This window comes from Leuresthes tenuis, unplaced genomic scaffold, assembly GCF_036924035.1.
Source record: "Leuresthes tenuis unplaced genomic scaffold, fLeuTen1.0.hap1 SCAF_8, whole genome shotgun sequence".
NCBI lineage: Eukaryota > Metazoa > Chordata > Actinopteri > Atheriniformes > Atherinopsidae > Leuresthes > Leuresthes tenuis.
Window position 1 is genome coordinate 35,537,181 of NW_027325362.1, and position 26,052 is coordinate 35,563,232.

Below are 26,052 nucleotides of genomic sequence, written 5' to 3' on the forward strand. Positions count from 1 at the left end.
GTGTATCAAATGTTCCTGGAGCCACTCTAAAAGAAGCTTAAGTTCAGTGCAATAACTTAACTCTTCAACATTTTCAATTAAGCAAAGGAAGAGGAAAAGCAATTTAAAAATAGTTAGATGAGAATGGGGTTTTGATGCTTAATGTTTTTGTGTTGATGTGTGATCATGGCAAAGATGACGGGCTGTTATATTGTAATAGTGACCTTTGGAGTGTGCAAGCCAGTGCTGTGTCAGTCTTGATTCATCTGAGTATGTCATTTTATATTTACATCTCTTGCCAGTTGTAAATCACTGAAAGAATTTGATTCCATGTTATATATTGTTGATTGCATTTCAGAAAAAAGATGCAGTCTGAAAGGTGTCATCAAAAGATAGAATTGCTGCAATCTGCTCTCACCAGGATGCCATTAATACATTTTTTATGGTTTGCCTTTTATTATTTCCTTCCTTTTTTCACTTAAGACACTTTTCTTCTGTCACAACACATCAAGACACATGCATAATTGACATCAATCTCCTTCATTGATGTTTTACTTAATTTAGATTAACTTAAATGATACACATGGCTGTCTTGATTTACCTTTTAAAGATGGGATGACCAATATGGCAACATATATATGTTATGTAAAGCAAATAATTTGCTAAAGAAGAAAAACAGCAAAACTAATCTCTTTTTAGAAGTGATTATCACATATACATGCAAACATTGTGCATAGAAATGCACATTACATAAAAGACTTTTTTTTAAAGATTTTTTTTCCATCTACCCTTGCTCCTCTGATGATGTCTGTTTTTTTCACACTTCATTGCTTTTGCATATACCCTCCTGCCATTATGACTGATTGCAGGGCCAAGGAATAGAGGAAATCAGAACAACATCTCATCTGCCTTGTCTTTCGATCTCCTACCTTATTGCTTTGCCCATTTTCCACCAGCTTAATACAAAGCATATTTGTTACAAAGATGTTTTGAGAAAGGTTAGTGCTTTCAGATTCTGGCTCACTCTGTTATGCTGGGAATCATGTCATTTCTTTTTAGCAAATATTACAATGTTAGAGAATATGGCGCACCATGTGATCTCATGTTGTGGTATGCTGAGTATATTTATCCTCAGGGTAAAGCAGAAATAAATCTGTGTTCTGTGTTTATCAATGTTATTAAAATAATCACCAAGTACATCAAATTAGGATTAAAAATCATAAGAGAAGCAGCACTCTCTTCTTTGATATGCTGGGGGACTCTGTCCACCAAGTATGATGATTGATAGATCCTGTGATGTGGGGTTTATCTCTAGATAAATCGGATGTTTTGTTCACCTTCCAGCTGTCAATAGTATTATTATTAGTAGTATTGTTATTGCAACCTTCACCTATATGGCAGACAGGGGATTGGAAAGTGTAGTGGTAAGATTGCCACCTTTCATGTGGGTGATCTGGGTTCAAATCCCCTGCATTAAAGGTACTACTTCCAGTAGGGGTCCTTAGGCAAGAACCCCTTACTCTAACTACCAGTGTAAGTCACTTTGGATAAAAGCATCTGCTAAAATGCATAAACAGAAACATCACATCCATATTAATTTCAGCTGTCTCCAATGAAAGTTTGGAAAACTGAGCCAGTGGCAATTATCCTCAACTTTATTATTGTGGCTCTCTGCTAAATAATCCATGAACGATGAATGATTCTAGGTAATTTGGTTCGTCATCTAAGTTCTTTGAGTAGATCTGCAGCAATCTAACCTCCAAACTGCAAACTGTTGGCTTTTCACAAAATGAATCCACAGTTTAACATGCTAAGTAGGCAACATGCATTTACAGTACCATGACAACTGTGGCGTGGCATCTTTGTAAGGCAAGGCGAGGCAAATGTATTCATTTGCACAATTCATCAACAAGGTGATTTAAAGTGCTTTACATAGAACATAAAAATATTGAAAACAAATTTTACAAAAGAGTAAAAGGAACATTGCAGTGAAAGTCACAAACCAATGTCTTTCAGTTCAGTTAAATCAGCTGCTTAAATACAGCGATAAACAGGAATGTCTTAGGATTTGATTGAAAAGAAGCTAGAGTTGACGCAGACCTGCAACTGTCTGGGAGTTTATTCCACTTATATATCAGTCTGAATTTTTGGAAATGTATCAGTATAAGAAAGCACTTATTGAAAGAGTGACTTAATTTTGATAAATATAAAATATCAGATGTGGCACCTTTCAGATAGTTTAAGTACCATTAATCGTTTTTGCCCCAGTATCTTTAACAGTAGTCTGTATTACGTCCTATCTGTTTCTCGTCTTGCTACAGTTGAACCATCAGAATCGCTCTCTTAAGAGGAAGAGCATGATGTTGCTGTCCCACCTCAGCCCTGAGACCATCACAGAGATCAACCTTGTAGATGATGAAGAGGAGAGTGAAGACCCACAAGCTGCAAACGTAGTTGGTCTCTCCTCCTATTGCCACACCCTCATCTCAGGTACAAGGTGTCTCCAGATTTGTTGCAACTAGCATTCGTTAATTCCCAAAGGAAGCAAAGATAGAAGGTACACTGAACTTAGTAGTCACAAGAAGTAGTACTCAGACACTTATTGAGCTACATACTGCTATGTTTATCAATTGATTATCTGCTCGGGGTAAATTAATAACTGAATCAAATTTTTCTGGGAAACTACACAAAATCCAATATTTGTGCAAATTAGAACCCCAAACAAGTTGGACAGGAAACACTATCTTACTATCTAAACTACTAATGGATATTGTACAGTGGTAAGATGCAGAAAATGGTGGAGAAAATTTAAATCATCTCTTTCGTTGATCCTCGTGGGGAATGTCAGATCACTAGCAAATTAAATGGTGGAGCATGAAGCACTCATGAGAAAACAGCAGGAATATTGAGAATGCATTTTTATTTGTTTCAACAAGACATCACTGCAGGTATATAAACTTGACTACAAAACTTCTCTACCAGGCTTTCAGACAAAGGCAGACAGACAGACAGAGATATTAACAGTGCTTGTTAACTCAATGTGATGTAATTCACTCACTGTAATAGTAGCCCAGAACATTGAGCTGGTTGCTGTGTATTAAGATGCATATTATATACAGAGAGAGTTAATGTGTTATTCTATAGTAGTATATAGCTTACCCTACACTGCTGCCGGTTTATGATGTCATCAGCTCAGTCGTAGCCAGGTTACAAACACATCACCTTAACGCATTTATGGTGATCTCTGGAGATTTCAACCACATCTCTGTTTGCTACACTTCCAACACTTGTCACTGCTCCACCTGAGAAAATAAAACATTGGATTCATGAAATGGAAAGAGATGCACATAGCTTCTGTGCACTACTTTGTTCAAGAGCACCCTGTGATCACAAAATATTTGAGGAGATTGTCTCAGAAAGCTGAGGAATCTCTGAAGGGGAGATTTTACTCTTACTCTCTTTACTGTATGCTGGAATGCTCTCTGTGAGCCAAATGGAAATACCATTAAAGCTATGACTGTGTGTGACAAGCCACATCAACATTTTTATTGAGAGTATCATCCCAGCAATTACAATGAGGTACTTCCCCAATAATAAGCCCTGGATCACTAGTGACCTGAACAAAACTGCTGCGCATGAAGAAGAAAGGTAAGAAATAGAAAGGAGATGCACTGAAAAAACTGGACAACAAACTTTAGGAGAACAACATGAAGAATGTGTGGTTAAGGATGAAAAGGATAAAAGGCTTTAAGGAGAAGGGGAAAGTGGCATTCAGACTGATGGAAAAATGTTCTGCTCAGGTCCTCACGTCAGCCAGTAATTATATCTTAGGTGATAATGGCTTCATACTCTATAATGCCTTTCCCATTATGTTGTACAAGTGTGTTGGCAGTGAAAGAGAGAAATAATTATGTCTTTTGCAAATTAAGATGATGACTAGACACAAAGAAATGTTGTCTTGCTTAGACTATGGAATGGAAAAAGTTAAAATTCATTATTACATGTTAATGGAACTCTACTCAAAGCACATACTGTCATGGAACATGTGAGATATTTTGACTAGAGGTAGATTATATATTTCTTCTAAATGTGATCAAAGAACTTTTGTTGTAAATTCTGAGAGTTCACCTTACCTCAGTATTTTCCTAAAATGAGTTGCATTCAACATAATCCTTGTCCTACCTAACAACTCTTAACATCTTAGCCAAAATAACTTTTATGGTTAAAATTTACAACAGTTTATTTACTCCTCCATTAGGCAATGTAAAAAGTGGGATTTATTCTATGCTTAATGTCAGATATGCATTCAGCTCCTCTGCCCTGAAGCATGGCGAGGATCATGTTCTTTGATTTCTCAAGTGCTTTTAATACAATTCACCTTGTGCTGTTACACTATATGGCCAAAAGTATTCACTCACCCATCCAAATAATTAAATTCAGCTGTTTCAATCACTTCCATGGCCACAGGTGTATAAATCCAAGCACCTAGGCGTGCAGACTGCTTCTACAAACATTTGTGAAAGAATGGGTCGCTCTCAGGAGCTCAGTGAATTCCAGCATGGTACCGTGATAGGAAGCCACCTGTGCAACAAGTCCAGTCGTGAAATTTCCTCGCTGCTAAATATTCCACAGTCAGCCGTGAGTGGTATTATAACAAAGTGGAAGCGGTTGGGAACGACAGCAACTCAGCCACGATTTGGTTGGCCACATAAAATGAAAGAGTGGGGTCAGTGGATGCTGAGGAGTATAGTGCGCAGAAGTCACCAACTTTCTGCAGAGTCAGTCGCTACAGATCTCCAACCTTCATGTGGCCTTCAGATTAGCTGAAGAACAGTGTGTAGAGAGCTTCATGGAATGGGTTTCCATGGCCGAGCAGCGGCATCCAAGCCATACATCACCAAGTGCAATGCAAAATGTCGGATGCATTGGTGTAAAGCACGCCGCCACTGGACTCTAGAGCAGTGGAGATGCGCTTCTCTGGAGTGACCAATCACTATTCTCCATCTGGCAATCTGATGGACGAGTCTAGGTTTGTAAAGTTTGGTGGAGGGGGGATTATGGTGTGGGTTTGTTCTTCAGGAGCTTAGTTCCAGTGAAAGGAACTCTGGATGCTTCAGCATACCGAGAGATTTTTTGGACAATTTCATGCTCCCAACTTTGTGGAAACAGTTTGGGGATGGCCCCTTCCTGTTCCAACATGACTGCTCACCAGTGCACAAAGCAAGGTCCATAAAGACATGGAAGAACCTGACTGGCCTGCACAGAGTCCTGACCTCAACCCGATTGAACACCTTTGGGATGAGTTAGAGCAGAGACTGCGAGCCAGGCCTGATATTCTGTCCAACATCAGTGTCTGACTTTACAAATGCACTTCTGGAAGAATGGTCAAAAACTCCCATAAACACACTCTTAACCCTTATGGAAAACTTATCCAGAAGCTTTTATAGCTGCAAAGGGTGGGCTGACGTCATATTAAACCCCATGGATTAAGAATGGGATGTTACTTAAGTTCATATGATAATACTTTTGGCAATATAGTGTATGTGAGAAACTCTAGAAAACAGAGACTGATGTCCCCACAATGACTTAAATTATTGACTACCTGACAAACAGACCGCAGTTTGTTAGACTGAAGGGCTGTGTGTCTGAGAAGGTGGTCAGCAGGACAGGAGTACCACAGGGAATTGAATCCTTATATTTCTCTACATGTCTTTTTATCTCCTGAAATACCCTGATGACTCTGTAGTTGTTGGGTATAATAGTGATGGACAAGAGGATGAGGATAGGGAACTCGTCACTCACTTTGTGGCAAAATAAAAGAGATGATTGTGGATTTTAGGATTGTCAGGAGTATTTTCATTCTATTAAAAGAGACTGAGGTCTACAGATACCTGGAACTTTATCTGGACAACAGACTGGACTGGAAATGCAACACTGAGGCCATCTACAACAAGGGACATAACAAACTGTATTTTTGAAGAAGCTTAAGTCCTTCAATGTCTGCACCAAGATGTTGCCTATATTCTACATCAGTGGAAGAAACGCAACATTTAAGTCTGTGGTGGAGAGTGCAATCTGCTTTGCAGCCATCTGTTGGAGCAGCAGAAAAGCCAGAGTCAAAGAAACAAAAAAAAAAACTGATAAAAACTGGATTATATTGTGCAAAGAAGAGTGCTGCATAAATTGAAGGACATAAGGGGCGGCTGTAGCTCAGGAGGAAGAGCAGTCGCCGACCAATCGGAAGGTCGGTGGTTCGACTCTGGCTTCCCCAGGATACATGTCGAAGCGTCCTTGGGCAAGACACTGAACCCCACGTTGCTCCCCCAGTGTATCATTGGGTGTATGAATGTGTGTGAATGCTTAGAAAGCACATAGTTATGTATCTTAAGACGTGCTGTATGAATGTGTGTGAGTGGGGTGAATGCAGCATGTAGTGAAGCGCTTTGAGTGGTCAGCTAGACTAGAAAAGCGCTATACAAGTACAAGTCCATTTACCATAATGGACAATCCTGTACCCCTGGTGAAGAAATCACTGAGGGGTACAGGGGAACTCCAGTATTTTTAAACCTAGACCTTATTTCTGGCGTGAAATATGTTTATCTACTCACAGAGAACAGTTTGGCGAAAGTCGCCGTCCATCAGAAGCTATTTAGAAAACTCGCAATCGGTGTATATCCATAATGGAGTGAACAGGGCAGGGACGATGCAGCCTCTAGATAAAGCATTATCTGTCTTTATTTCACCAATACTTTAAGAAGATAACAGCAAGTAGCCACATAACAGTAGCTGTTATGTGGCTATAGCCTACTTGCGGCTATAGAAGAGCTAAGGGAGGGATTTCTACACAGGCACTCTACTGAGACGACAACAAGCACAGTTGCACTAAATGTGGCTGCAGAAACAGCCATCGATTATGTGTGTACTTGGTCAGGTGAGAAAGGTTGGATCCTAACTCAGGTGGCATACAATGGTTACATGTAGCCTGAAAATGAAGTCTTCCACCAAGAGAACTATGAGGTTTTAATAATCAACTTATTAGATATTGATATTGATATAATATGTAGAGTGTCCATCAGAACAATGTTTAAAAACTCAATTCACTCATGCCTTAATGTGTTTTTTCTTTTCTTTTTCAGAGCTACGGAGTAATTTAGAATTGACGCTTGAGAAGAAAAATCAGGCATTCTCTGATCTAGAGTCAGTAAGACAACAACTGAGGGACACCAGGAATGAAGTAAGTTGTCCTGTACTCAACAATAAAGAGTTGAGATTTAGCGACTGTGTTCAGAAAGTGTAAGACACACTGCTAACCAGTTGAAGAACAAAGGTGTTAAGCTGTTTTTTCCCAAGAAAAGCAAAAACAAGTTTTTCAGAAAGATGTCTTGTTGGCCCTTCTGTGTTGCTGAACTGGCTTTGAAAACAATCTGATGATACTGCAGGTCAATGAGTAGATGTGACACAGATGAGAAGGGTAACTGTCAGGAGCTGGACACTGAGTCCTCTGGACACAACTCTCAGAAGAGACAGACAGGAAGAGAACAAACATACACCAAAGGAAAAGGGGAATGGGAAATTAATTAGAAAAAAAAACAGAAAACGTGAAGCGCAACATTCACACCTGTTTCATTAGCTAGTTGTTTAGACACTCTCTGCTCAAACCCAAAAAGATCGCAAACACTGAAAGATAAGAAGAAACTCCCAAAATACAGACAGTGACATGGTGTCACACACTTATAGTGAGTTTAAACAGACAAGTTAGAGGGGGTTTCTTTTGTTTGAGTCTACATGTTGCCTTTTAGGAATATCCTGGTTAGACTGTTTAAACCAAGCAAGGGAGTTATATTACAATAGATGGCTGAAAGTTGTGGAGCTGCACTGTCCATGAGGCAGGTTTGAATGAGCAAAGTGATCATTTTATAAGGTATGTTGGTTTTTATTGTCAGATAAAGTGCTTAACCATACGATGCATTGAGACTGTTTCCCACAGAACAGTGACTTCATGATGCTTTGTTGATGTTTTTTTGCAAGTAAACTAAAATGAATGACTAAAATGAATCAATAATTTCTTCTGTACTTGGCTTCTCATTTTCTTACTTTGCACCAGTGCTGACGTTTTTCATGGCTCACTTTCAAAGTGTTTTATAATTTCTGGTTTCTGAAATTATTTCCTGCAAGCTGTAGATTAAGTGAAAAGTTTAACTGTAAATGCTATTTTTAATGTGTACAACTATGTTGTAAAATAATATTAGCTACGAAGAAGAAACTAATATTTTATTTTCTCTGCATCATGTTTTTTTAATGTGTCCTTCCTTTTTTTGCAGCTTATGAAAGAAAAACATGACAATATTGTTTTAACTGCTGAGAGAATGCAACAAAAGAAGCTCCTGGAGAAATATACCAGAGGTTAGAGTGATGTCCATATTTTATAGGTGCTGTGTATATTTTAAATAAACTATCATTATTCATGTAGGGAGTAAAGAGAGGAACCCCCTTTTTTTTCTTTTTTTTTAGAATTGGTATATGAACCGTTAATGGCTTCATTGGTTCGTGAATGTAATGGCATTTTGTCATTCAGGCATACAGTAGGTCACAGTTAAATCAATGTTCTTTACAGCTTCATTCAGACATGCCCACAACAGTAACAAAGAGCCGCAGTACACCCACAATATTTGCTATTCACACAAAACTAGATGATACATTCAGTGAGGCCTAATGCATGGGGTTAAGAGTTTTTTTCACTGCAGCATGTCACGTTGACATTAGAAATTGCCAATAGCCTAACAAGCATGTGTGGTTGTTTTAAGAATGATGGCAATGGATGAGGAAATTAAAGACTTCAAGACTGCTTATCCGCTGGTCTGATAAAGGACTAATATTGGCTTCTTATTCACAAAGGTTTTGTTGCAGATAGTGTAACAGACCATAGACCAATCTACATTATCATAATCATTAGCAGTAAAAACATTATCTTTCTCTTCACTCTCTCCACCGCCACCTCTTCACTGTGTGGTTGTCAGACAGAAATCAGAGGCTGCCTCCAGCCATCTAAATCATTGAATGTCTGCCTCCCTTGTGTAATTCCCTGTTGTCTGTATCAAACCCTCTAGATGCTTTTTTTTGATCGTCCAAAGTGTTAGAGCCGAGTGAGGTCCGTCAGTGAGAGAGATCCCTCTGATTGGGTGCTTAGCATAGTAAATTACCTCTATAGTGGGTTTATCTGATGTTTGCTATGTTACTTGTGATACATGAAACTTAAATGCTTGATGAGAGCATACATGTAAAAAGCAGTCCATATGTGTTATTTTGAACTAAAATACAGGTTTTAAGTATAAACACATTAAAAACACAGAACACAGCTAGAACTTTGTTTGACAAAAAAATACTGAACAAGTGATTAGGTGACTTTACACAGACATTGTTTTCTTGACATTTTTTAACTCATTAAATAATTGCAATGTACAATCATGTAGGTTATACATTGTAGGTGGCAGTTGATGGTTGTCTTTGCCATTTCTTCAAGTGTAGGTTTCCTTTCCCCCCAGACACAGGCAACGTGACAAGAGACATTTGGGGGTGTAATCAGGTATATTGTATCCCTAATGATAGTATGGAAAACTATTCAGAAGGAAAGCGTTGAATGCATTGTTGATCATTTTATCACCCATTCTGTAAGTGTCTTGTCGAAAGCAGACTTTATGTCAAATTAAGTTCCACCTTCACTTATGCAAGCCTGTTCAATGATTGATTGATGAGTAATGAGTGATTGCATGCATGACTGCAGTCCAATGTGGTGTTAGATCGATATTTACTATTCTACTGGACAACAAAACTTGCACCATTGTAGCAGTAACTCCTTATGTCATCAACTGAGAATGCACTGTATACGTAAAGTAATGCAGGCCTGTATAGTTTAGAATTTTAAAAATGATAATGAATAATATGACTTTCATACATACTGCAGCGAGAGGAGTGAACAATTTTTGGCTCAAAATCTATATTACTTAGAGTCCCTTAGATTTAATTTATAAGACAGCTTGTTGTTAGTGTCTGAAGTACATGCTCTATGTGCACACAGAAAAACGAGCAAAGAAAAAGCAATGCATACAGAAAAAGACTTAATGATATTATCTTTTAACAAAACAGTTTGTTTGTCGGAAAAGCCTCGTATCTGTTGCCACAAATGCAGCATTACTAAGTTCTTTGATCATTTAAAGCCAAACTTTGAATGACTGGTGAAAGCAAGACCTAAACACTTGTATATTAATTTACCTCAATTCCAGCTTCAGAATCACTAAGAAATTGTGTTTAAAACAAGCTCTGTAACATTAAAATAAAGGGTTAGCAATGAAAATATTTTTTTGCAGTTTATCAAGTTACCGTAAATACATAGTTATCATGATTCAAGTGTTGTTGCACTACTAGTTGCTCTGTGCTGATCAAACTTCTCAAATCAGTGTCTCAGTTTGCAGTGCAGGAATATGAGGCTTTACAGGACACTTTGAACCTGGAGCAAGACCTAAGGACAGAGGCAGAGAGCTTTGCCAGAGCTGTAAGATATTTTTTTCTCCTCTGATAGCAGTCTTACATGTCAGTAAACTGCAACTTGCAACAATGTTTCCTGACTCTTTTTTTATAGGACTTTTTTTTTTCCTTTCAGATGCTGGTTGAGCAAAAGAAACTTAAGAGACAGAGTGAGATCCTGATCCAGAGCTCCTCATCAAGTCAGGCTTTACAGGATGCCCTTAGTCAGGTTGCTAGTTTGACAGCAGATCTGGAGACACAGCGGCTGGAGCACCAGAACCAGGTCTGTGTACAAAACTTGAATGCTAACTTCGGGATGTGGAATCTGTGGCAACTTAATCCACATGCAATACACTGATTTTCCAACAAATTTTTTTTCTGCATACCTTGAGATAGGGAGCAACACCAGTCAGCCCGATTGCGCATCCTGGCAGTTGCCCATAGCAGCACAATCCTCGCTATCTCTGGATTTGATGTTACACTGAGGGAACTGCCGACTCCCGTTTCTGCAAGGGGAATAGTGGAGACTGTCATAGAAGTTTTCCTTTTATTACCTCTGATGAGAAATTAAATATAGACCGCACTTTTTCTGCTGGCCGGCCAGCCAAGCTTTTGTTTTCTTCTGCAAAATAGGTCAAGCAACACCACTCAGCGGTTATGGTGAAAAAAGACCCAGGACAAAGGGAAGCTAAAACATTTATACCTGAGGAAGGGGCTTTGTTCTTTGGGTGTGTTACCACACACTCGGAACAGGATGCAGGATGTGGTCTTGTTGTGATTAAGAGACAGATAGTTAAAAACAATTATTGTGTCTGGGTGTTAATTAAGAGGCAAATAGTTAAACACAATTATTGTTTCATGGTGAAGCAAATGGTTAATGTAGATTGGAAAGTCTATTGTGGATTTTTTAAGCAGTTCTAAGAGACATAGAATTTACCATTACAGTTCTCCATTTTGATTATTGATTAATCACTAACAGAAACAAACTTAGAAATGAAAGTGAAAACTCAAGTCACAACTTAAGTATCCGTTATGCTAATCACAGGGACACACAGAGACAAACAACCACACACACACTCACACTCTCTCCTACGGACAATTTTAGAGACACCAATTTAACCTAACAGGCATGTTTTTTGGACAGTGGGAGGAAGCCGGAGCACCCGGAGAGAACCCACGCATAGACGGGGAGAACATGCAAACTCCACACAGAAAAGCCCCAGCTGGGAACCCTCACGCTGTGAGGCGACGGTGCTAAGCACCACACCACCGTGCAGCCTAACCAAAAAAAAAACATTTACAAAATGTCATCAAGAGATCGGGTCTGAGCTGGGGTAATGATAGGGGTCAGGAATGTGAAGAGAAGTTGAATTTTGATATGTGAAGGAATGAATCATCTTTTTCATGAGCATGTTAGGCAGCCATTTCAACTCACATGGAATTAAGGTGCAGAGCATGCAGAGAATTTGCTTGCCATTGGTTTCAACTTTTTTGCATAAAAAAGGGAAGTTGTTTCTGCATTTATCTCTTCATTAACACTTCGTGTCTCTGCTTCTGCTTTCCACATCTCCAAACACTTTTTTTTTTACTTTCCATAATTTCAAATTTTTTAACATAAACTTTGATTTTCTTTGATTTCTTGTTTTCTCTTTACACGGTGGTCCAATCACACGGTCATGGATTTTGTTTAGTAGAACGAACAGCAAACTGAGAGGCAGGAGAGCAGTTAAAGGAATTTACATAACACAAAGGTAAGAAATCAATCAGAGTACTCAGGGGCTGTGAACGGGTGGTCATTCTCCTCTCTGAAACCACTTCTTGGTTAATTCTTGGTGGGCGGTCTCAGCCAAGTGCAATTAGCTAACACGTGAACAGCCGTGTCCAATCCTGCTCTCCATCCTGGCTCTCACTGAGACCTGGATTAAGCCTGAAAACAAAGCTACCCTAGTTGCACTTTTGACCGACCACACATTCTCCCACACCTCTTGTACATCTGGGCGAGGTGGTGGAACAGGCATGCTCATTTCTAAAAAATGGAAATACAATGACTGGCGACCTGTCCAGGGTGTACCCCGGCTTTCGCCCAATGACTGCTGGGATAGGCTCCAGCCCACCCGCTAGCCGACTGACGGATTAACGGTATAGGAAATGGATGGAAATACAATGAACTTCTGCCTAATGCTAAATATAACAGCTCTGAATACCATACCATCTTGGTAACTGCATCGGTCAAAATATACATAATTGTCGCATATCGCCCACCAGGACAACTCGGTGACTTTCTAGATGAACTAGACACCTTCCTCTCTTCCATCCCTGACTGTCCCATAATGGTCCTTGGTGATATGAATATCCACCATGACAGTCCTAACTCTTCAGATTTTCTGACACTAATGCACTCGTTTGAGCTACAACTGGTTTGCAGTCCTCATAAATCTGGCAAAGAGCTAGATCTCATTTTCACAAGAAAGTGTGCCACAGAGGCCCTGTCTGTCACACCTCTGCACTTTTCTGATCACTATTTTATTCACTTCATAGCGAGTCTCCGGAGAAGACCCTCTGCTTCCACCCCTATGGTTTCCTTCCTCCGCAACCTGTTGCCCACCCACTTCTCCTCCCTTGTTGCCTCCACTCTTCCGACCTCCAGTACATTCTCCTGCCTTGAGGTTAATGAGGCCACGGACTCCCTCTGGTCTTCACTGAGTAGTAGTCTGTGTCCTCTATCCACCAAACCCACTCAATCCTCCCAGTCCCACCCTTGGCTTAATGATACCCTCCAATCGCTGGGCACCAACCTCAGAGCTGCTGAAAGGAAATGGCACACATCAAAAGATCCTACAGATCTAATTAAATTCCAGGCACTATTGTCTTCAGTCTCAACCAGTGTCACTGATGCAAAAAAGGCTTTCTACATTGACAAGATTCACAGTACTACTGACAGCTGGAAATTTAACCCTCCGCCTCCTGCTACCAATCTGACGGCAGACAACTTTGCCTCATCTTTTACTGACAAAGTGGCAGCTATAAGCAAACAGTTTACCGAACTGCCCACTAAGTCAACTAAGTCCTCAGTACTTATCCTGCTCGACTTTTCGGCTGCCTTTGACACTGTCAATTACGGCATCTTTTTGTCCATATTCACTAGCATAGGCATCACAGGGAAAGCACACGCCTGGTTTGAATCATCCCTCACTGGACTGTCATTCAAAGTATCCTGGCTTGGTCACACTTCTGCAGCGCACCTTCGTGTAACAGGGGTCCCCAAAGGTTCAGTACTTCTCTTTGTCACATAAAACCACCTCACTGGGCCAGATCATCAGATCGCATGTCTTCTCATGCCACTGCTAACCAGCCTTCTCTTCCTGCTCTCAACGAAGGCGGTCGCATTTCTATTCTCTCCTCTATCTTCCTTCTCCCTCATATTCCCTGCTTTTCTTCACATCTTGTCCTGTCTTGTCTCAAACTTTGATGACTCTCTCTGCATTGCTCTCAAAATTAAAATCCTGCAATTGGTCAACTGGTCTCTCAACGCAATTGACAGAATTTTCTCGACGAGAAGCTCGGGTTCAGGGGAACCTGTCTGCCCTGGAGCTGAGGGACTCCTAGGAGAAGTGGAGGGTTGTGTGCTTGGCAATTCTTTCCGTTGAGGACATCGAGGATCTTTACATATTCAGAATCATGATAACTGGCTATCTGCTGATTGGATTAGGCATTGCTCTGGTATATCGGGAAATTCGGAAGTCAGATACAGCGGTCCGAGGCCCCATGCTGCCTGACATGATTGTAGCAGTGGGCAGAGCTGTTGGCACTCAGACTGTGGTCATTAACCGCAATATGGATATATGGCAATATTAACCCCCTGAGATTGCTGCTGTGAGATGCTCTGAACTCCTTTTTCCTCCCTCCCTTCCTTCACGGACACCTGGTGATTGTTGACTCCGTCTGGGACCCGATATAGGACTTCTCCATGGCAACTTACTGGGTTATCGCAATGACATCCTGTGAACTGAGACACTGATTGTGTGCAAGACGAACCGACTCTCTGGGCTTATGGACACAAACACACATCTACTGACATGCAGATATGCAGCACACACCCCTACTCCCATCCCATGCCTTAAAGTTGTTTTTGCGTTTTTATGTGAGAAGCGAGCAAATGTTTGCTTATGTTTTGAGTTCTATGTTGGATGGTGAGCTTATGTTTGTCTGGATGCTGTGTTTTTCACCTCCCCTCTCCTCCTTTAAATAAATGTATGTTAAGCTAACACATCCTTCCTCTAAAAAACAGGTGTCTGGAATATTTTGTAACAATCAGTGTGTGTTATGTTTGCTCCATCCTCAGACAAAGCAGTTGGAGGAAATGCTAAGGAACTGTGAGGATCAAAAAGAGCTAATGGCATTAAGGCACAAACTGGAACTCTTGGAGGAAGAGAGGAATGAGTGCAATATCAAACACTCAAAGGCTGAACAAGAGGTCAAGAATCTGCGGTTTACAGGTGAAGATGTAGACATTTAAAAGACACATATTCTGACCTTTTATCATAAGCTGACATAATTTTCTAAAGTCTTAATTAAATATCTGTAACATGTTTTGATCAAAATAATACAGAGAGACAGCACAGCAGCTTCTTTGTCGTCACTTCTATTTAAGGGGATTGTTGTGGGACACCCACTCAATTCCACTCCGTCCCTCTCTACGTCAGGGTGTTTCTCTTTTGAGATCTGTAGTTCTCAATAACCTCTGAAGCTTGTTATTATGGTATGAATCTAAATTAGATGTCAGATTTCCTTGTCAGGATATAAAACATTAAACAAAATCCTGTGGAACATTATTAGTTCATTTGGGATACATGCATCATTTTCCCTTTTTTGATGTGGGGTTGTGAGAAGTTCTTCTGAGTAATTGGTGTCTTACCAGCAGGGGACAACAATCAGTGTGCCCTCAGTTTGGAGAAGCAGAGATGATTTTTGACTAGTGAACCAAGCTAGCCACTGCTCACAATAAAGACAACAGAGGAGCAAACTTTCACCAACTAGAAATAAATTGAACAAACCAACTTTAATAGCACTTTGAATGAGTGGCACATTGTGTATTTTTACACTGCACTAGTAGATTTTCTCCTCCACAGAGCATCTGTGTATGGGCCATGTGACTGTCTGTGATACTAACTTATAGCAATTACTTTACACAACACCACTTCAAAAATACAAAAATATCCCTGTAAGGTGGGTCATTGTACACTATGGATTAATACATTAGAGTTGTGGTATTAAAAGTTCTGCCTGCAGGCCTGTGCCACCTTGGTAACATTTAGTGTAGCCTGCACTACTTTATCGTTCAAGCACACACAGAACATATACTATGAAATTCATGTTGGAAACTGGCACACTCTCTTCATACAGTCAGTGCTTGAGATATGAATACAGATCATAATCATGAATATAGCAGAAGTCATTAAATATAACAGCAATCAAACTAATAGACATTGAAAAACTACAAATCAGTACAAAAATTACAGCCATATAAAAATCACTATCCTCCGATCAGACACAAATTTTATTCTTAAAAACTGAAAGGAACACTTATACTTGAATCTGATGGGACCAGTCAGAAATCCAACAAATGTTAATAGAGGAACGACCAATGAAAAATAATTTTTCAAACTGTCTTCCCAAATCTTTTGATAATTTGTGAAGCTGTAAAAGATTTGAAACTGATGAAACAAATGGATAGTTTATCCAGTTTTTCTTGATAACCCCTTCTGTAGGGAAGCACTGTGTGAAGATTGGATGGATGGATGGATGGATGGATGGATGGTTGGCTGGCTGGCTGGCTGGCTGGCTGGCTGGCTGGCTGGCTGGCTGGCTGGCTGGCTGGCTGGCTGGCTGGATGGATGGATGGATGGATGGATGGATGGATGGATGGATGGATGGATGGATGGATGGATGGATGGATGGATGGATGGATGGATGGATGGATGGATGGATGGATGGATGATATTAGACTATATCAACATGTTCTGTTCTTGATACGAATAGTGTTTTTGTAATGTAACTGAATGTGTTTGGCTGGCCAGTCGAGGAGCTCCAAAAGAAGCTGCAGGCTGCTGTCAACCCAACCCCAGCTCCAGCACCTCCACCTCCTCCGCCTCCTCCCCCTCCAGCCCCAGCTCCAGCTTCAAACCCCCTCAGGTTAAATCACACTAAGTTTGCTCTGAATGCCATCAGCTTGCAAAGTCAAGGGGATTTTTATGTGAGGTGGTCAGGTTACTGTAGTTAGCACTGGATCATTATGTTTCTGATGATTTATGGATCATGAAGCTAAGTTTAAGAACACCGGAGCTGTGTCCAGCCCCACTACTAGGCTTTTCACACTTGTATATCCCTTTATTGGGTTTCCTATAGTTTTTGAAAAGTTGGAAATTTTCTAAACTTACTGTACCGGCAAAAACTAAACAAAATCAATTGTATGCTCGTGATTAGACTGCAGACCTCTGCACCCACATCTTTGACAAAAACATCCTTAACACTTGCGTTGTACCCTCCTTACATTAATTACAATTTTCTTATGGAATTAATTTAAAAAACTCAACTAACCACTAACTGTTACAATCCATGGCTAGAGGAGAGGGAGGATTTGGACCCAAATGCAGGACTTATAGGCAGGAGGAGGGCAGGTGAAGAAATTGTGACTTCATTAAAATAACTTACTAAAGGCACTGTCAAGACAGGAGAAGCAAGGTACTAAATTAGGACAAACAAGAAAACAAAACTCAGGTGTAGATACATGGCTGACTGACAGGGCACACATGAAATTCTGTTATGGCTTAGAAGCTATAGTTTTAATTGATCAATAATATAATTTAATTTAGTTATTTTCCAGAGAGCTGGCTTATTAAGGTCACCAATACCAGAAATCTCATCTGGGATACTATGAAAGAATAGCAGCCTAAATAATAACCACCTGACTTCACATTAATTTGTGCTTTCCTCTACAGCCGACTACTGTCAGTGATTAGGAAGAGAAAAGACATCAGTAATGACATTCCATTAGTGAACCAGGACTCTGCCAAGGCACCAGGTGACACCATACATTAACATGTACAAGTTGTGCATTGTATTTATTGTTGCACTAACTGTCATATATTTTTCAAATCTGTTATGTTTTATTTTTTACAATATGTCAAGGCATGTATTAGCCTCCTCCTATTGATTTCCAGGACTTGTCTTACTGAAACTGAAGTGGCCATTTTTACTGACCTGACGTAATCAGCCGGTTTATGAAAAAGAAAAGTACAATTTGTTTTTAAAGTCCAAGATTTATCAGGACATTAAAAAAAATCATCTGGTCCCTTCCAGGTTCCAGGTACATTGAACCTCAAGAGTAAGAGGCTATGGATTTACAGGAGTGCCGTAAAAAAGAATACAAAGTGTGCAGGGTTGCAGGAGAAAGCCTTTTCTCTGTTAAAAAAAAGAACATGGCAGCACAGCTTAAGTTTGCAAAGCTGCATGTGAACAAAGCACAAGACTTCTGGAACAATGTCCTTTGGACAGACCAGACCAAAGTGGAGATGTTTGGTCATAATGCACAGCAGCACGTTTGGAGGAAACCAAACACAGCATATCAGCACAAACACCTCATACCAGCTGTCAAGCACGGTGGTGGAGGGCTGATGATCTGGGCTGGTTCTGCAGCCACAGGACCTGGGCACCTTGCAGTCATTGAGACCACCATGAACTCCTACGTTTACCAAAACCATCTGTCCAACAGCTGAAGCTCACCAGAATTTGGGTCACACAACAGGCGAATGATCCCAAGCACAGCAGCAAATTTACAACAGAATAGAAAAAGAAAACAAAAAGAATCACTGTGTCACAAATGGTCCAGTCAAAGTTCAGACCTGAACCTAACTGAAATGCTGTGGTGGGACTCTTAAGAGAGATGTGTATAAATGTATGCTGCAAATCTCAATGAGCTGAAGCAACATTTTAAAGAAGAGTGTACCAAAATTCCTTCACAACAATATGAGGGACGGATAACAGTTATCAAATTATGTGGTGCACTTAGTTTATCACTCACTGCTTCTGCACAAACACCTCATACCAACTTTTTAAAACTGATTTTAAGATCTGGTCAGAGCCAAATGATTTTTTCATTATGTCCTGGTCTATCAAATGTACCCCTGAAAGAGGCTGTTTTTTTACATGACTGTTAATTGAATACATGAAGGCAGACAGTAAGAAACAAAATGCTTCGAATTACATCTGTCCCTTAAGAGTATAAGCAGAGTATAATCACAGTATAAGCAGAGTATAATCAGAGTATAATCAGAGTATAATCACAGTATAAGCAGAGTATAATCAGAGTATAAGCAGAGTATAATCAGAGTATAATCAGAGTATAATCAGAGTATAATCAGTATAATCAGTATAAGCAGAGTATAAGCAGAGTATAATCAGAGTATAATCAGAGTATAAGCAGAGTATAATCAGAGTAAAATCACAGTATAAGCAGAGTATAATCAGAGTATAAGCAGAGTATAAGCAGAGTATAAGCAGAGTATAATCAGAGTATAATCAGAGTATAATCAGTATAATCAGTATAATCAGAGTATAAGCAGAGTATAAGCAGAGTATAAGCAGAGTATAAGCAGAGTATAATCAGAGTATAAGCAGAGTATAAGCAGAGTATAAGCAGAGTATAAGAAGAGTATAAGCAGAGTATAAGCAGAGTATAATCACAGTATAAGCAGAGTATAATCAGAGTATAAGCAGAGTATAATCAGTATAAGCAGAGTATAAGCAGAGTATAATTAGTATAAGCAGAGTATAATCAGAGTATAAGCAGAGTATAAGCAGAGTATAAGCAGAGTATAAGCAGAGTATAATCAGAGTATAAGCAGAGTATAAGCAGAGTATAATCAGAGTATAATCAGAGTATAAGCAGAGTATAATCAGTATAAGCAGAGTATAAGCAGAGTATAATTAGTATAAGCAGAGTATAATCAGAGTATAAGCAGAGTACAAGGAGAGTATAAACAGAGTACAAGGAGAGTATAAACAGAGTACAAGGAGAGTACAAGGAGAGTATAAGCAGAGTATAAGCAGAGTATAATCAGAGTATAAGCAGAGTATAATCAGAGTATAAGCAGAGTATAATCAGAGTATAATCAGAGTATAAGCAGAGTATAATCAGAGTATAATCAGTATAAGCAGAGTATAAGCAGAGTATAAGCAGAGTATAATTAGTATAAGCAGAGTATAATCAGAGTATAAGCAGAGTACAAGGAGAGTATAAACAGAGTACAAGGAGAGTACAAGGAGAGTATAAGCAGAGTATAAGAAGAGTATAAGCAGAGTATAAGCAGAGTATAATCAGAGTATAAGCAGAGTATAATCAGAGTATAATCAGAGTATAAGCAGAGTATAAGAAGAGTATAAGCAGAGTATAAACAGAGTATAATCAGAGTATAATCAGAGTATAATCAGAGTATAAGCAGAGTATAAGCAGAGTATAATCAGTATAAGCAGAGTATAATCAGTATAAGCAGAGTATAAGCAGAGTATAAGCAGAGTATAATCAGAGTATAAATAGAGTATAATCAGAGTATAAGCAGAGTATAAGGAGAGTATAAGCAGAGTATAAGTAGAGTATAATTAGTATAAGCAGAGTATAATCAGAGTATAAGCAGAGTACAAGGAGAGTAAAATCACAGTATAAGCAGAGTATAATCAGAGTATAAGCAGAGTATAAGCAGAGTATAAGCAGAGAATAATCAGAGTATAATCAGAGTATAATCAGTATAATCAGTATAAGCAGAGTATAAGCAGAGTATAATCACAGTATAAGCAGAGTATAATCACAGTATAAGCAGAGTATAATCAGAGTATAATCAGAGTATAATCAGTATAATCAGTATAAGCAGAGTATAAGCAGAGTATAAGCAGAGTATAATCAGAGTATAAGCAGAGTATAAGCAGAGTATAAGCAGAGTATAAGCAGAGTATAATCAGAGTATAAGCAGAGTATAATCAGAGTATAATCAGTATAAGCAGAGTATAATCAGAGTATAAGCAGAGTATAATCAGAGTATAAGCAGAGTATAATCAGTATAAGCAGAGTATAAGCAGAGTATAAGCAGAGTATAATTAGTATAAGCAGAGTATAATCAGAGTATAAGCAGAGTACAAGGAGAGTATAAACAGAGTACAAGGAGAGTACAAGGAGAGTATAAGCAGAGTATAAGCAGAGTATAATCAGAGTATAAGCAGAGTATAAGCAGAGTATAATCAGAGTATAAGCAGAGTATAATCAGAGTATAATCAGAGTATAAGCAGAGTATAATCAGAGTATAAGCAGAGTATAAGCAGAGTATAATCAGAGTATAAGCAGAGTATAATCAGAGTATAAGCAGAGTATAAGCAGAGTATAAGCAGAGTATAAGTAGAGTATAATCAGTATAAGCAGAGTATAATCAGAGTATAATCAATATAAGCAGAGTATAATCAGAGTATAAGCAGAGTATAAGCAGAGTCTAATTAGTATAAGCAGAGTATAATCAGAGTATAAGCAGAGTACAAGGAGAGTATAAACAGAGTACAAGGAGAGTACAAGGAGAGTATAAGCAGAGTATAATCAGTATAATCAGTATAAGCAGAGTATAAGCAGAGTATAATCACAGTATAAGCAGAGTATAATCACAGTATAAGCAGAGTATATGCAGTATAAGCAGAGTATAAGCAGAGTATAATCAGAGTATAATCAGAGTATAATCAGAGTATAAGCAGAGTATAAGCAGAGTATAAGCAGAGTATAATCAGAGTATAAGCAGAGTATAAGCAGAGTATAAGCAGAGTATAATCAGAGTATAAGCAGTGTATAAGTAGAGTATAATCAGAGTATAATCAGAGTATAATCAGAGTATAATCAGTATAATCAGAGTATAATCAGAGTATAAGCAGAGTATAATCAGTATAAGCAGAGTATAATCAGAGTATAATCAGAGTATAAGCAGAGTATAAGCAGAGTATAATCAGAGTATAAGCAGAGTATAAGCAGAGTATAAGCAGAGTATAAGCAGTGTATAATCAGAGTATAATCAGAGTATAATCAGAGTATAAACAGAGTATAATCAGAGTATAATCAGAGTATAAGCAGAGTATAAGCAGAGTATAAGCAGAGTATAATCAGAGTATAAGCGGTGTATAAGTAGAGTATAATCAGAGTATAATCAGAGTATAATCAGAGTATAATCAGTATAATCAGAGTATAATCAGAGTATAAGCAGAGTATAAGCAGAGTATAAGCAGAGTATAATCAGAGTATAATCAGAGTATAATCAGAGTATAAGCAGAGTATAATCAGAGTATAAGCAGAGTATAATCAGAGTATAAGCAGAGTATAAGCAGAGTATAAGCAGAGTATAATCAGAGTATAATCAGAGTATGATCAGTATAAGCAGAGTATAAGCAGAGTATAATCAGAGTATAAGCAGAGTATAATCAGAGTATAAGCAGAGTATAAGCAGAGTATAATCAGTATAAGCTGAGTATAATTAGAGTATAAGCAGAGTATAAGAAGAGTATAAGCAGAGTATAATCAGAGTATAAGCAGAGTATAAGCAGAGTATAATCAGAGTATAAGCAGAGTATAATCAGAGTATAATCAGAGTATAAGCAGAGTATAATCAGAGTATAAGCAGAGTATAATCAGAGTATAAGCAGAGTATAAGAAGAGTATAAGCAGAGTATAATCAGAGTATAAGCAGAGTATAAGCAGAGTATAATCAGAGTATAAGCAGAGTATAATCAGAGTATAATCAGAGTATAAGCAGAGTATAATCAGAGTATAATCAGAGTATAATCAGAGTATAAGCAGAGTATAAGAAGAGTATAAGCAGAGTATAATCAGAGTATAATCAGTATAAGCAGAGTATAAGCAGAGTATAATCAGTATAAGCAGAGTATAAGCAGAGTATAATCAGAGTATAAGCAGAGTATAATCAGAGTATAAGCAGAGTATAATCAGTATAAGCAGAGTATAAGCAGAGTATAAACAGAGTATAAGCAGAGTATAAGCAGAGTATAATCAGAGTATAATCAGAGTATAATCAGAGTATAATCAGTATAAGCAGAGTATAAGCAGAGTATAAACAGAGTATAAGCAGAGTATAAGCAGAGTATAAACAGAGTATAAGCAGAGTATAATCAGAGTATAATCAGAGTATAATCAGAGTATAAGCAGAGTATAATCAGAGTATAATCAGAGTATAATCAGAGTATAAGCAGAGTATAAGCAGAGTATAATCAGAGTATAATCAGAGTATAATCAGAGTATAAGCAGAGTATAAGCAGAGTATAATCAGAGTATAAGCAGTATAAGCAGAGTATAAGCAGAGTATAATCAGAGTATAATCAGAGTATAATCAGAGTATAATCAGAGTATAAGCAGAGTATAAGCAGAGTATAAGCAGAGTATAAGCAGAGTATAATCAGAGTATAATCAGAGTATAAGCAGAGTATAAGCAGAGTATAATCAGTATAAGCAGAGTATAAGCAGAGTATAATCAGAGTATAATCAGAGTATAAGCAGAGTATAATCAGAGTATAATCAGAGTATAATCAGAGTATAAGCAGAGTATAATCAGAGTATAAGCAGAGTATAATCAGTATAAGCAGAGTATAAGCAGAGTATAAGCAGAGTATAATCAGTATAAGCAGAGTATAAGCAGAGTATAATCAGAGTATAATCAGAGTATAAGCAGAGTATAATCAGAGTATAATCAGAGTATAATCAGAGTATAAGCAGAGTATAATCAGAGTATAAGCAGAGTATAATCAGTATAAGCAGAGTATAAGCAGAGTATAAGCAGAGTATAAGCAGAGTATAATCAGAGTATAAACAGAGTATAAGCAGAGTATAATCAGTATAAGCTGAGTATAATTAGAGTATAAGCAGAGTATAAGAAGAGTATAAGCAGAGTATAAACAGAGTATAATCAGAGTATAATCAGAGTATAATCAGAGTATAAGCAGAGTATAAGCAGAGTATAAGCAGAGTATAATCAGAGTATAAGCAGTATAAGCAGAGTATAAGCAGAGTATAATCAGAGTATAAGCAGAGTATAATCAGAGTATAATCAGAGTATAAGCAGAGTATAATCAGAGTATAAGCAGAGTATAATCAGTATAAGCAGAGTATAAGAAGAGTATAAGCAGAGTATAAGCAGAGTATAATCAGAGTATAATCAGAGTATAAGCAGAGTATAATCAGAGTATAATCAGAGTATAATCAGAGTATAAGCAGTGTATAATCAGAGTATAAGCAGAGTATAATCAGAGTATAAGCAGAGTATAAGAAGAGTATAAGCAGAGTATAAGCAGAGTATAATCAGAGTATAAGCAGAGTATAATCAGAGTATAATCAGAGTATAATCAGAGTATAAGCAGTGTATAATCAGAGTATAAGCAGAGTATAATCAGAGTATAAGCAGAGTATAATCAGTATAAGCAGAGTATAAGCAGAGTATAATCAGAGTATAAGCAAAGTATAAGCAATAGTGGAAGGACACACAGATAAACTTTCACCTAGAATTGTATGCATTGTCAAAGTACTTTTTTCTTCTCTTTCCCTCTTTTCAAACTCTAAATATTTCCTCTGCTTCTTCATTAACTAGCAATTCACTTCCTTGTCAGATGATTCACTATTCGGCATTCAGACTACTTGTAATTCAGACTTGAGTAATGACTGTGTCTTTTGCAGTTAGCTAATTGCATCAGCACAAAATGATTTCCAAAAATCCTAATGTTCTAAATTTGTGTCTTTCAGCCTGTTTTGTAACTAAACAACTTTTGATTTTCAAAGGGGATATTAAGTAGGAAATTGAAGAAAACACAAAGTCCAAGGAGCAGGAAGAAAATACAGGAAAAAGTCAAGTCATTAGAGAGCAATATCAACTTGAGCAAAAAAGTGTGGTTCGTGAAAACTCTTTCATTTAGTTAGCTTTTGCCAACAATGCTAGAGAAGAAAACTGTTATTGTTCTTAAATTTGAGACTATTATCTTTCATTTCTGAATATTGATTATTTAATAAACTATTTTATTGTATTCTATTCAGCTAAATTATCTTTCTTTTGCTGTAAAAGAAATGCTGAATTAAAAGCCATATTCTGTCAGCTGTATTCACTTCAAATTTAAACGATAGCATATCTTTTCTTTCTGTATGCAATGCATGTTCATTTTGTATTTTATTTTTCTCAGTGCTTCTTTGTTTAGTTTCAGTTTATCATAACTGGTCTTCTTATTTTGCCTTCAAGATTTCATCATTTTAACCTTTTCTCTTTGTAAATCAAACTCAAATGGACAAATACAACAAAGGATTTATGAGACTGTCATACTCAAAATCTGCAACTTTGGCCTGTTAGGTCAAGATGTTAAATTCTTCAATTTGTGTAAACAAAAGGGAAGCCTTGACTTGTTGGAGCAGGTAGCATGTCCATGTTGACTGAACAGGTTACACTGCATTCTCATTTTGTTCAATAGCTATTGAATATGCAAGGCCTGAATTGGGCACTACGCACATTGTATTTGTTGAAATTAAATACAGGACTGAATAGGTGCCACCCAAGGATCTCCTACTCTGACATCTGAATAATAGTTTCCTTTTAAGCATTGGAGGAAAATATTTTACTATTTCTTAAGCACAAAACAGTTTTTTTGTGAGACACTTTCAGAGACATCTTTGTAACACACGTTCCATTGTATATGCCATTGAATATTCTCTGATAGAAAATGTAATATTCACATTTCTGTGAAAATGGGCAGCATCATTGCAGAATTAAATTTTTTGTTCTCGTGGTTTTGAAACTCTCCTTGAAAAACTTTTGGACAAGAAATTGTTGAATGCTGTGTTCTTTTACATCGAGTCATTAGGAATAGTTTTGATAACCTCACACACCACAAAAGCTTTGAACTTTGAATGCTGCAAAATTTCTAGCCATAGTAAAGATTACTAAATGCTCCACATGTGCTAAATTTTATTAGACTTTAACTTTAACCTTAACTATGTTTATAAATACAAGATGTTTAAGCAACATCTCTTGTGTAAATCGTCAAGCAGCAATCTGCTGCTCAGCAGATTGTGTCATTTTTACGCTTTTACACTGAAATTAACTTGCATAAATTGCAAGCTTTTCATTGCTGTGAATTTTACAGTTTTGTGAAATTGTTAGTTTTTATTTTGATGCCCAAATATCCAGTCAAAATTGAATGTCTCTTTAAGAAGATTCATGCTTGATGATGAAATATATCTCTTGTACTTGACTCTTTTTGTCACCAACAGAAGCAAATGTTAGGCAACAGGCTGTGGAGGAAATGATGCAAAGGATAAAGAAGGGGGTTAAACTTCGACCAGTGAACCAGTCACCTGTCAGGACAAGGAGACAGGTAACTTCAAACATCTTCCTATATGTTTTTATACTGACCTGATCCATGTTGTTAGTTTTTCTCTTCTAAATCGCCTACGGAGTGGGACCGGGGTGGTGGTTCCCATGA

The 26,052-nt window shown here is 37.9% G+C and overlaps 1 protein-coding gene across 1 annotated transcript in view; it reads left to right on the forward strand.

Moving 5' to 3' along the window:
- The window catches only part of shtn1 (shootin 1), a 55,373-nt gene that overhangs the window by 22,631 nt on the left and 6,690 nt on the right, over positions 1–26,052 (forward strand). Inside the window, exons 5-13 of the mRNA XM_072391585.1 lie at positions 2,301–2,469; positions 7,116–7,213; positions 8,301–8,382; positions 10,434–10,528; positions 10,637–10,783; positions 14,843–14,996; positions 16,578–16,692; positions 17,499–17,581; positions 25,841–25,944. Coding sequence (XP_072247686.1) covers positions 2,301–2,469; positions 7,116–7,213; positions 8,301–8,382; positions 10,434–10,528; positions 10,637–10,783; positions 14,843–14,996; positions 16,578–16,692; positions 17,499–17,581; positions 25,841–25,944 — 1,047 coding nt within the window. The remainder of the gene's footprint in view (positions 1–2,300; positions 2,470–7,115; positions 7,214–8,300; positions 8,383–10,433; positions 10,529–10,636; positions 10,784–14,842; positions 14,997–16,577; positions 16,693–17,498; positions 17,582–25,840; positions 25,945–26,052) is intronic.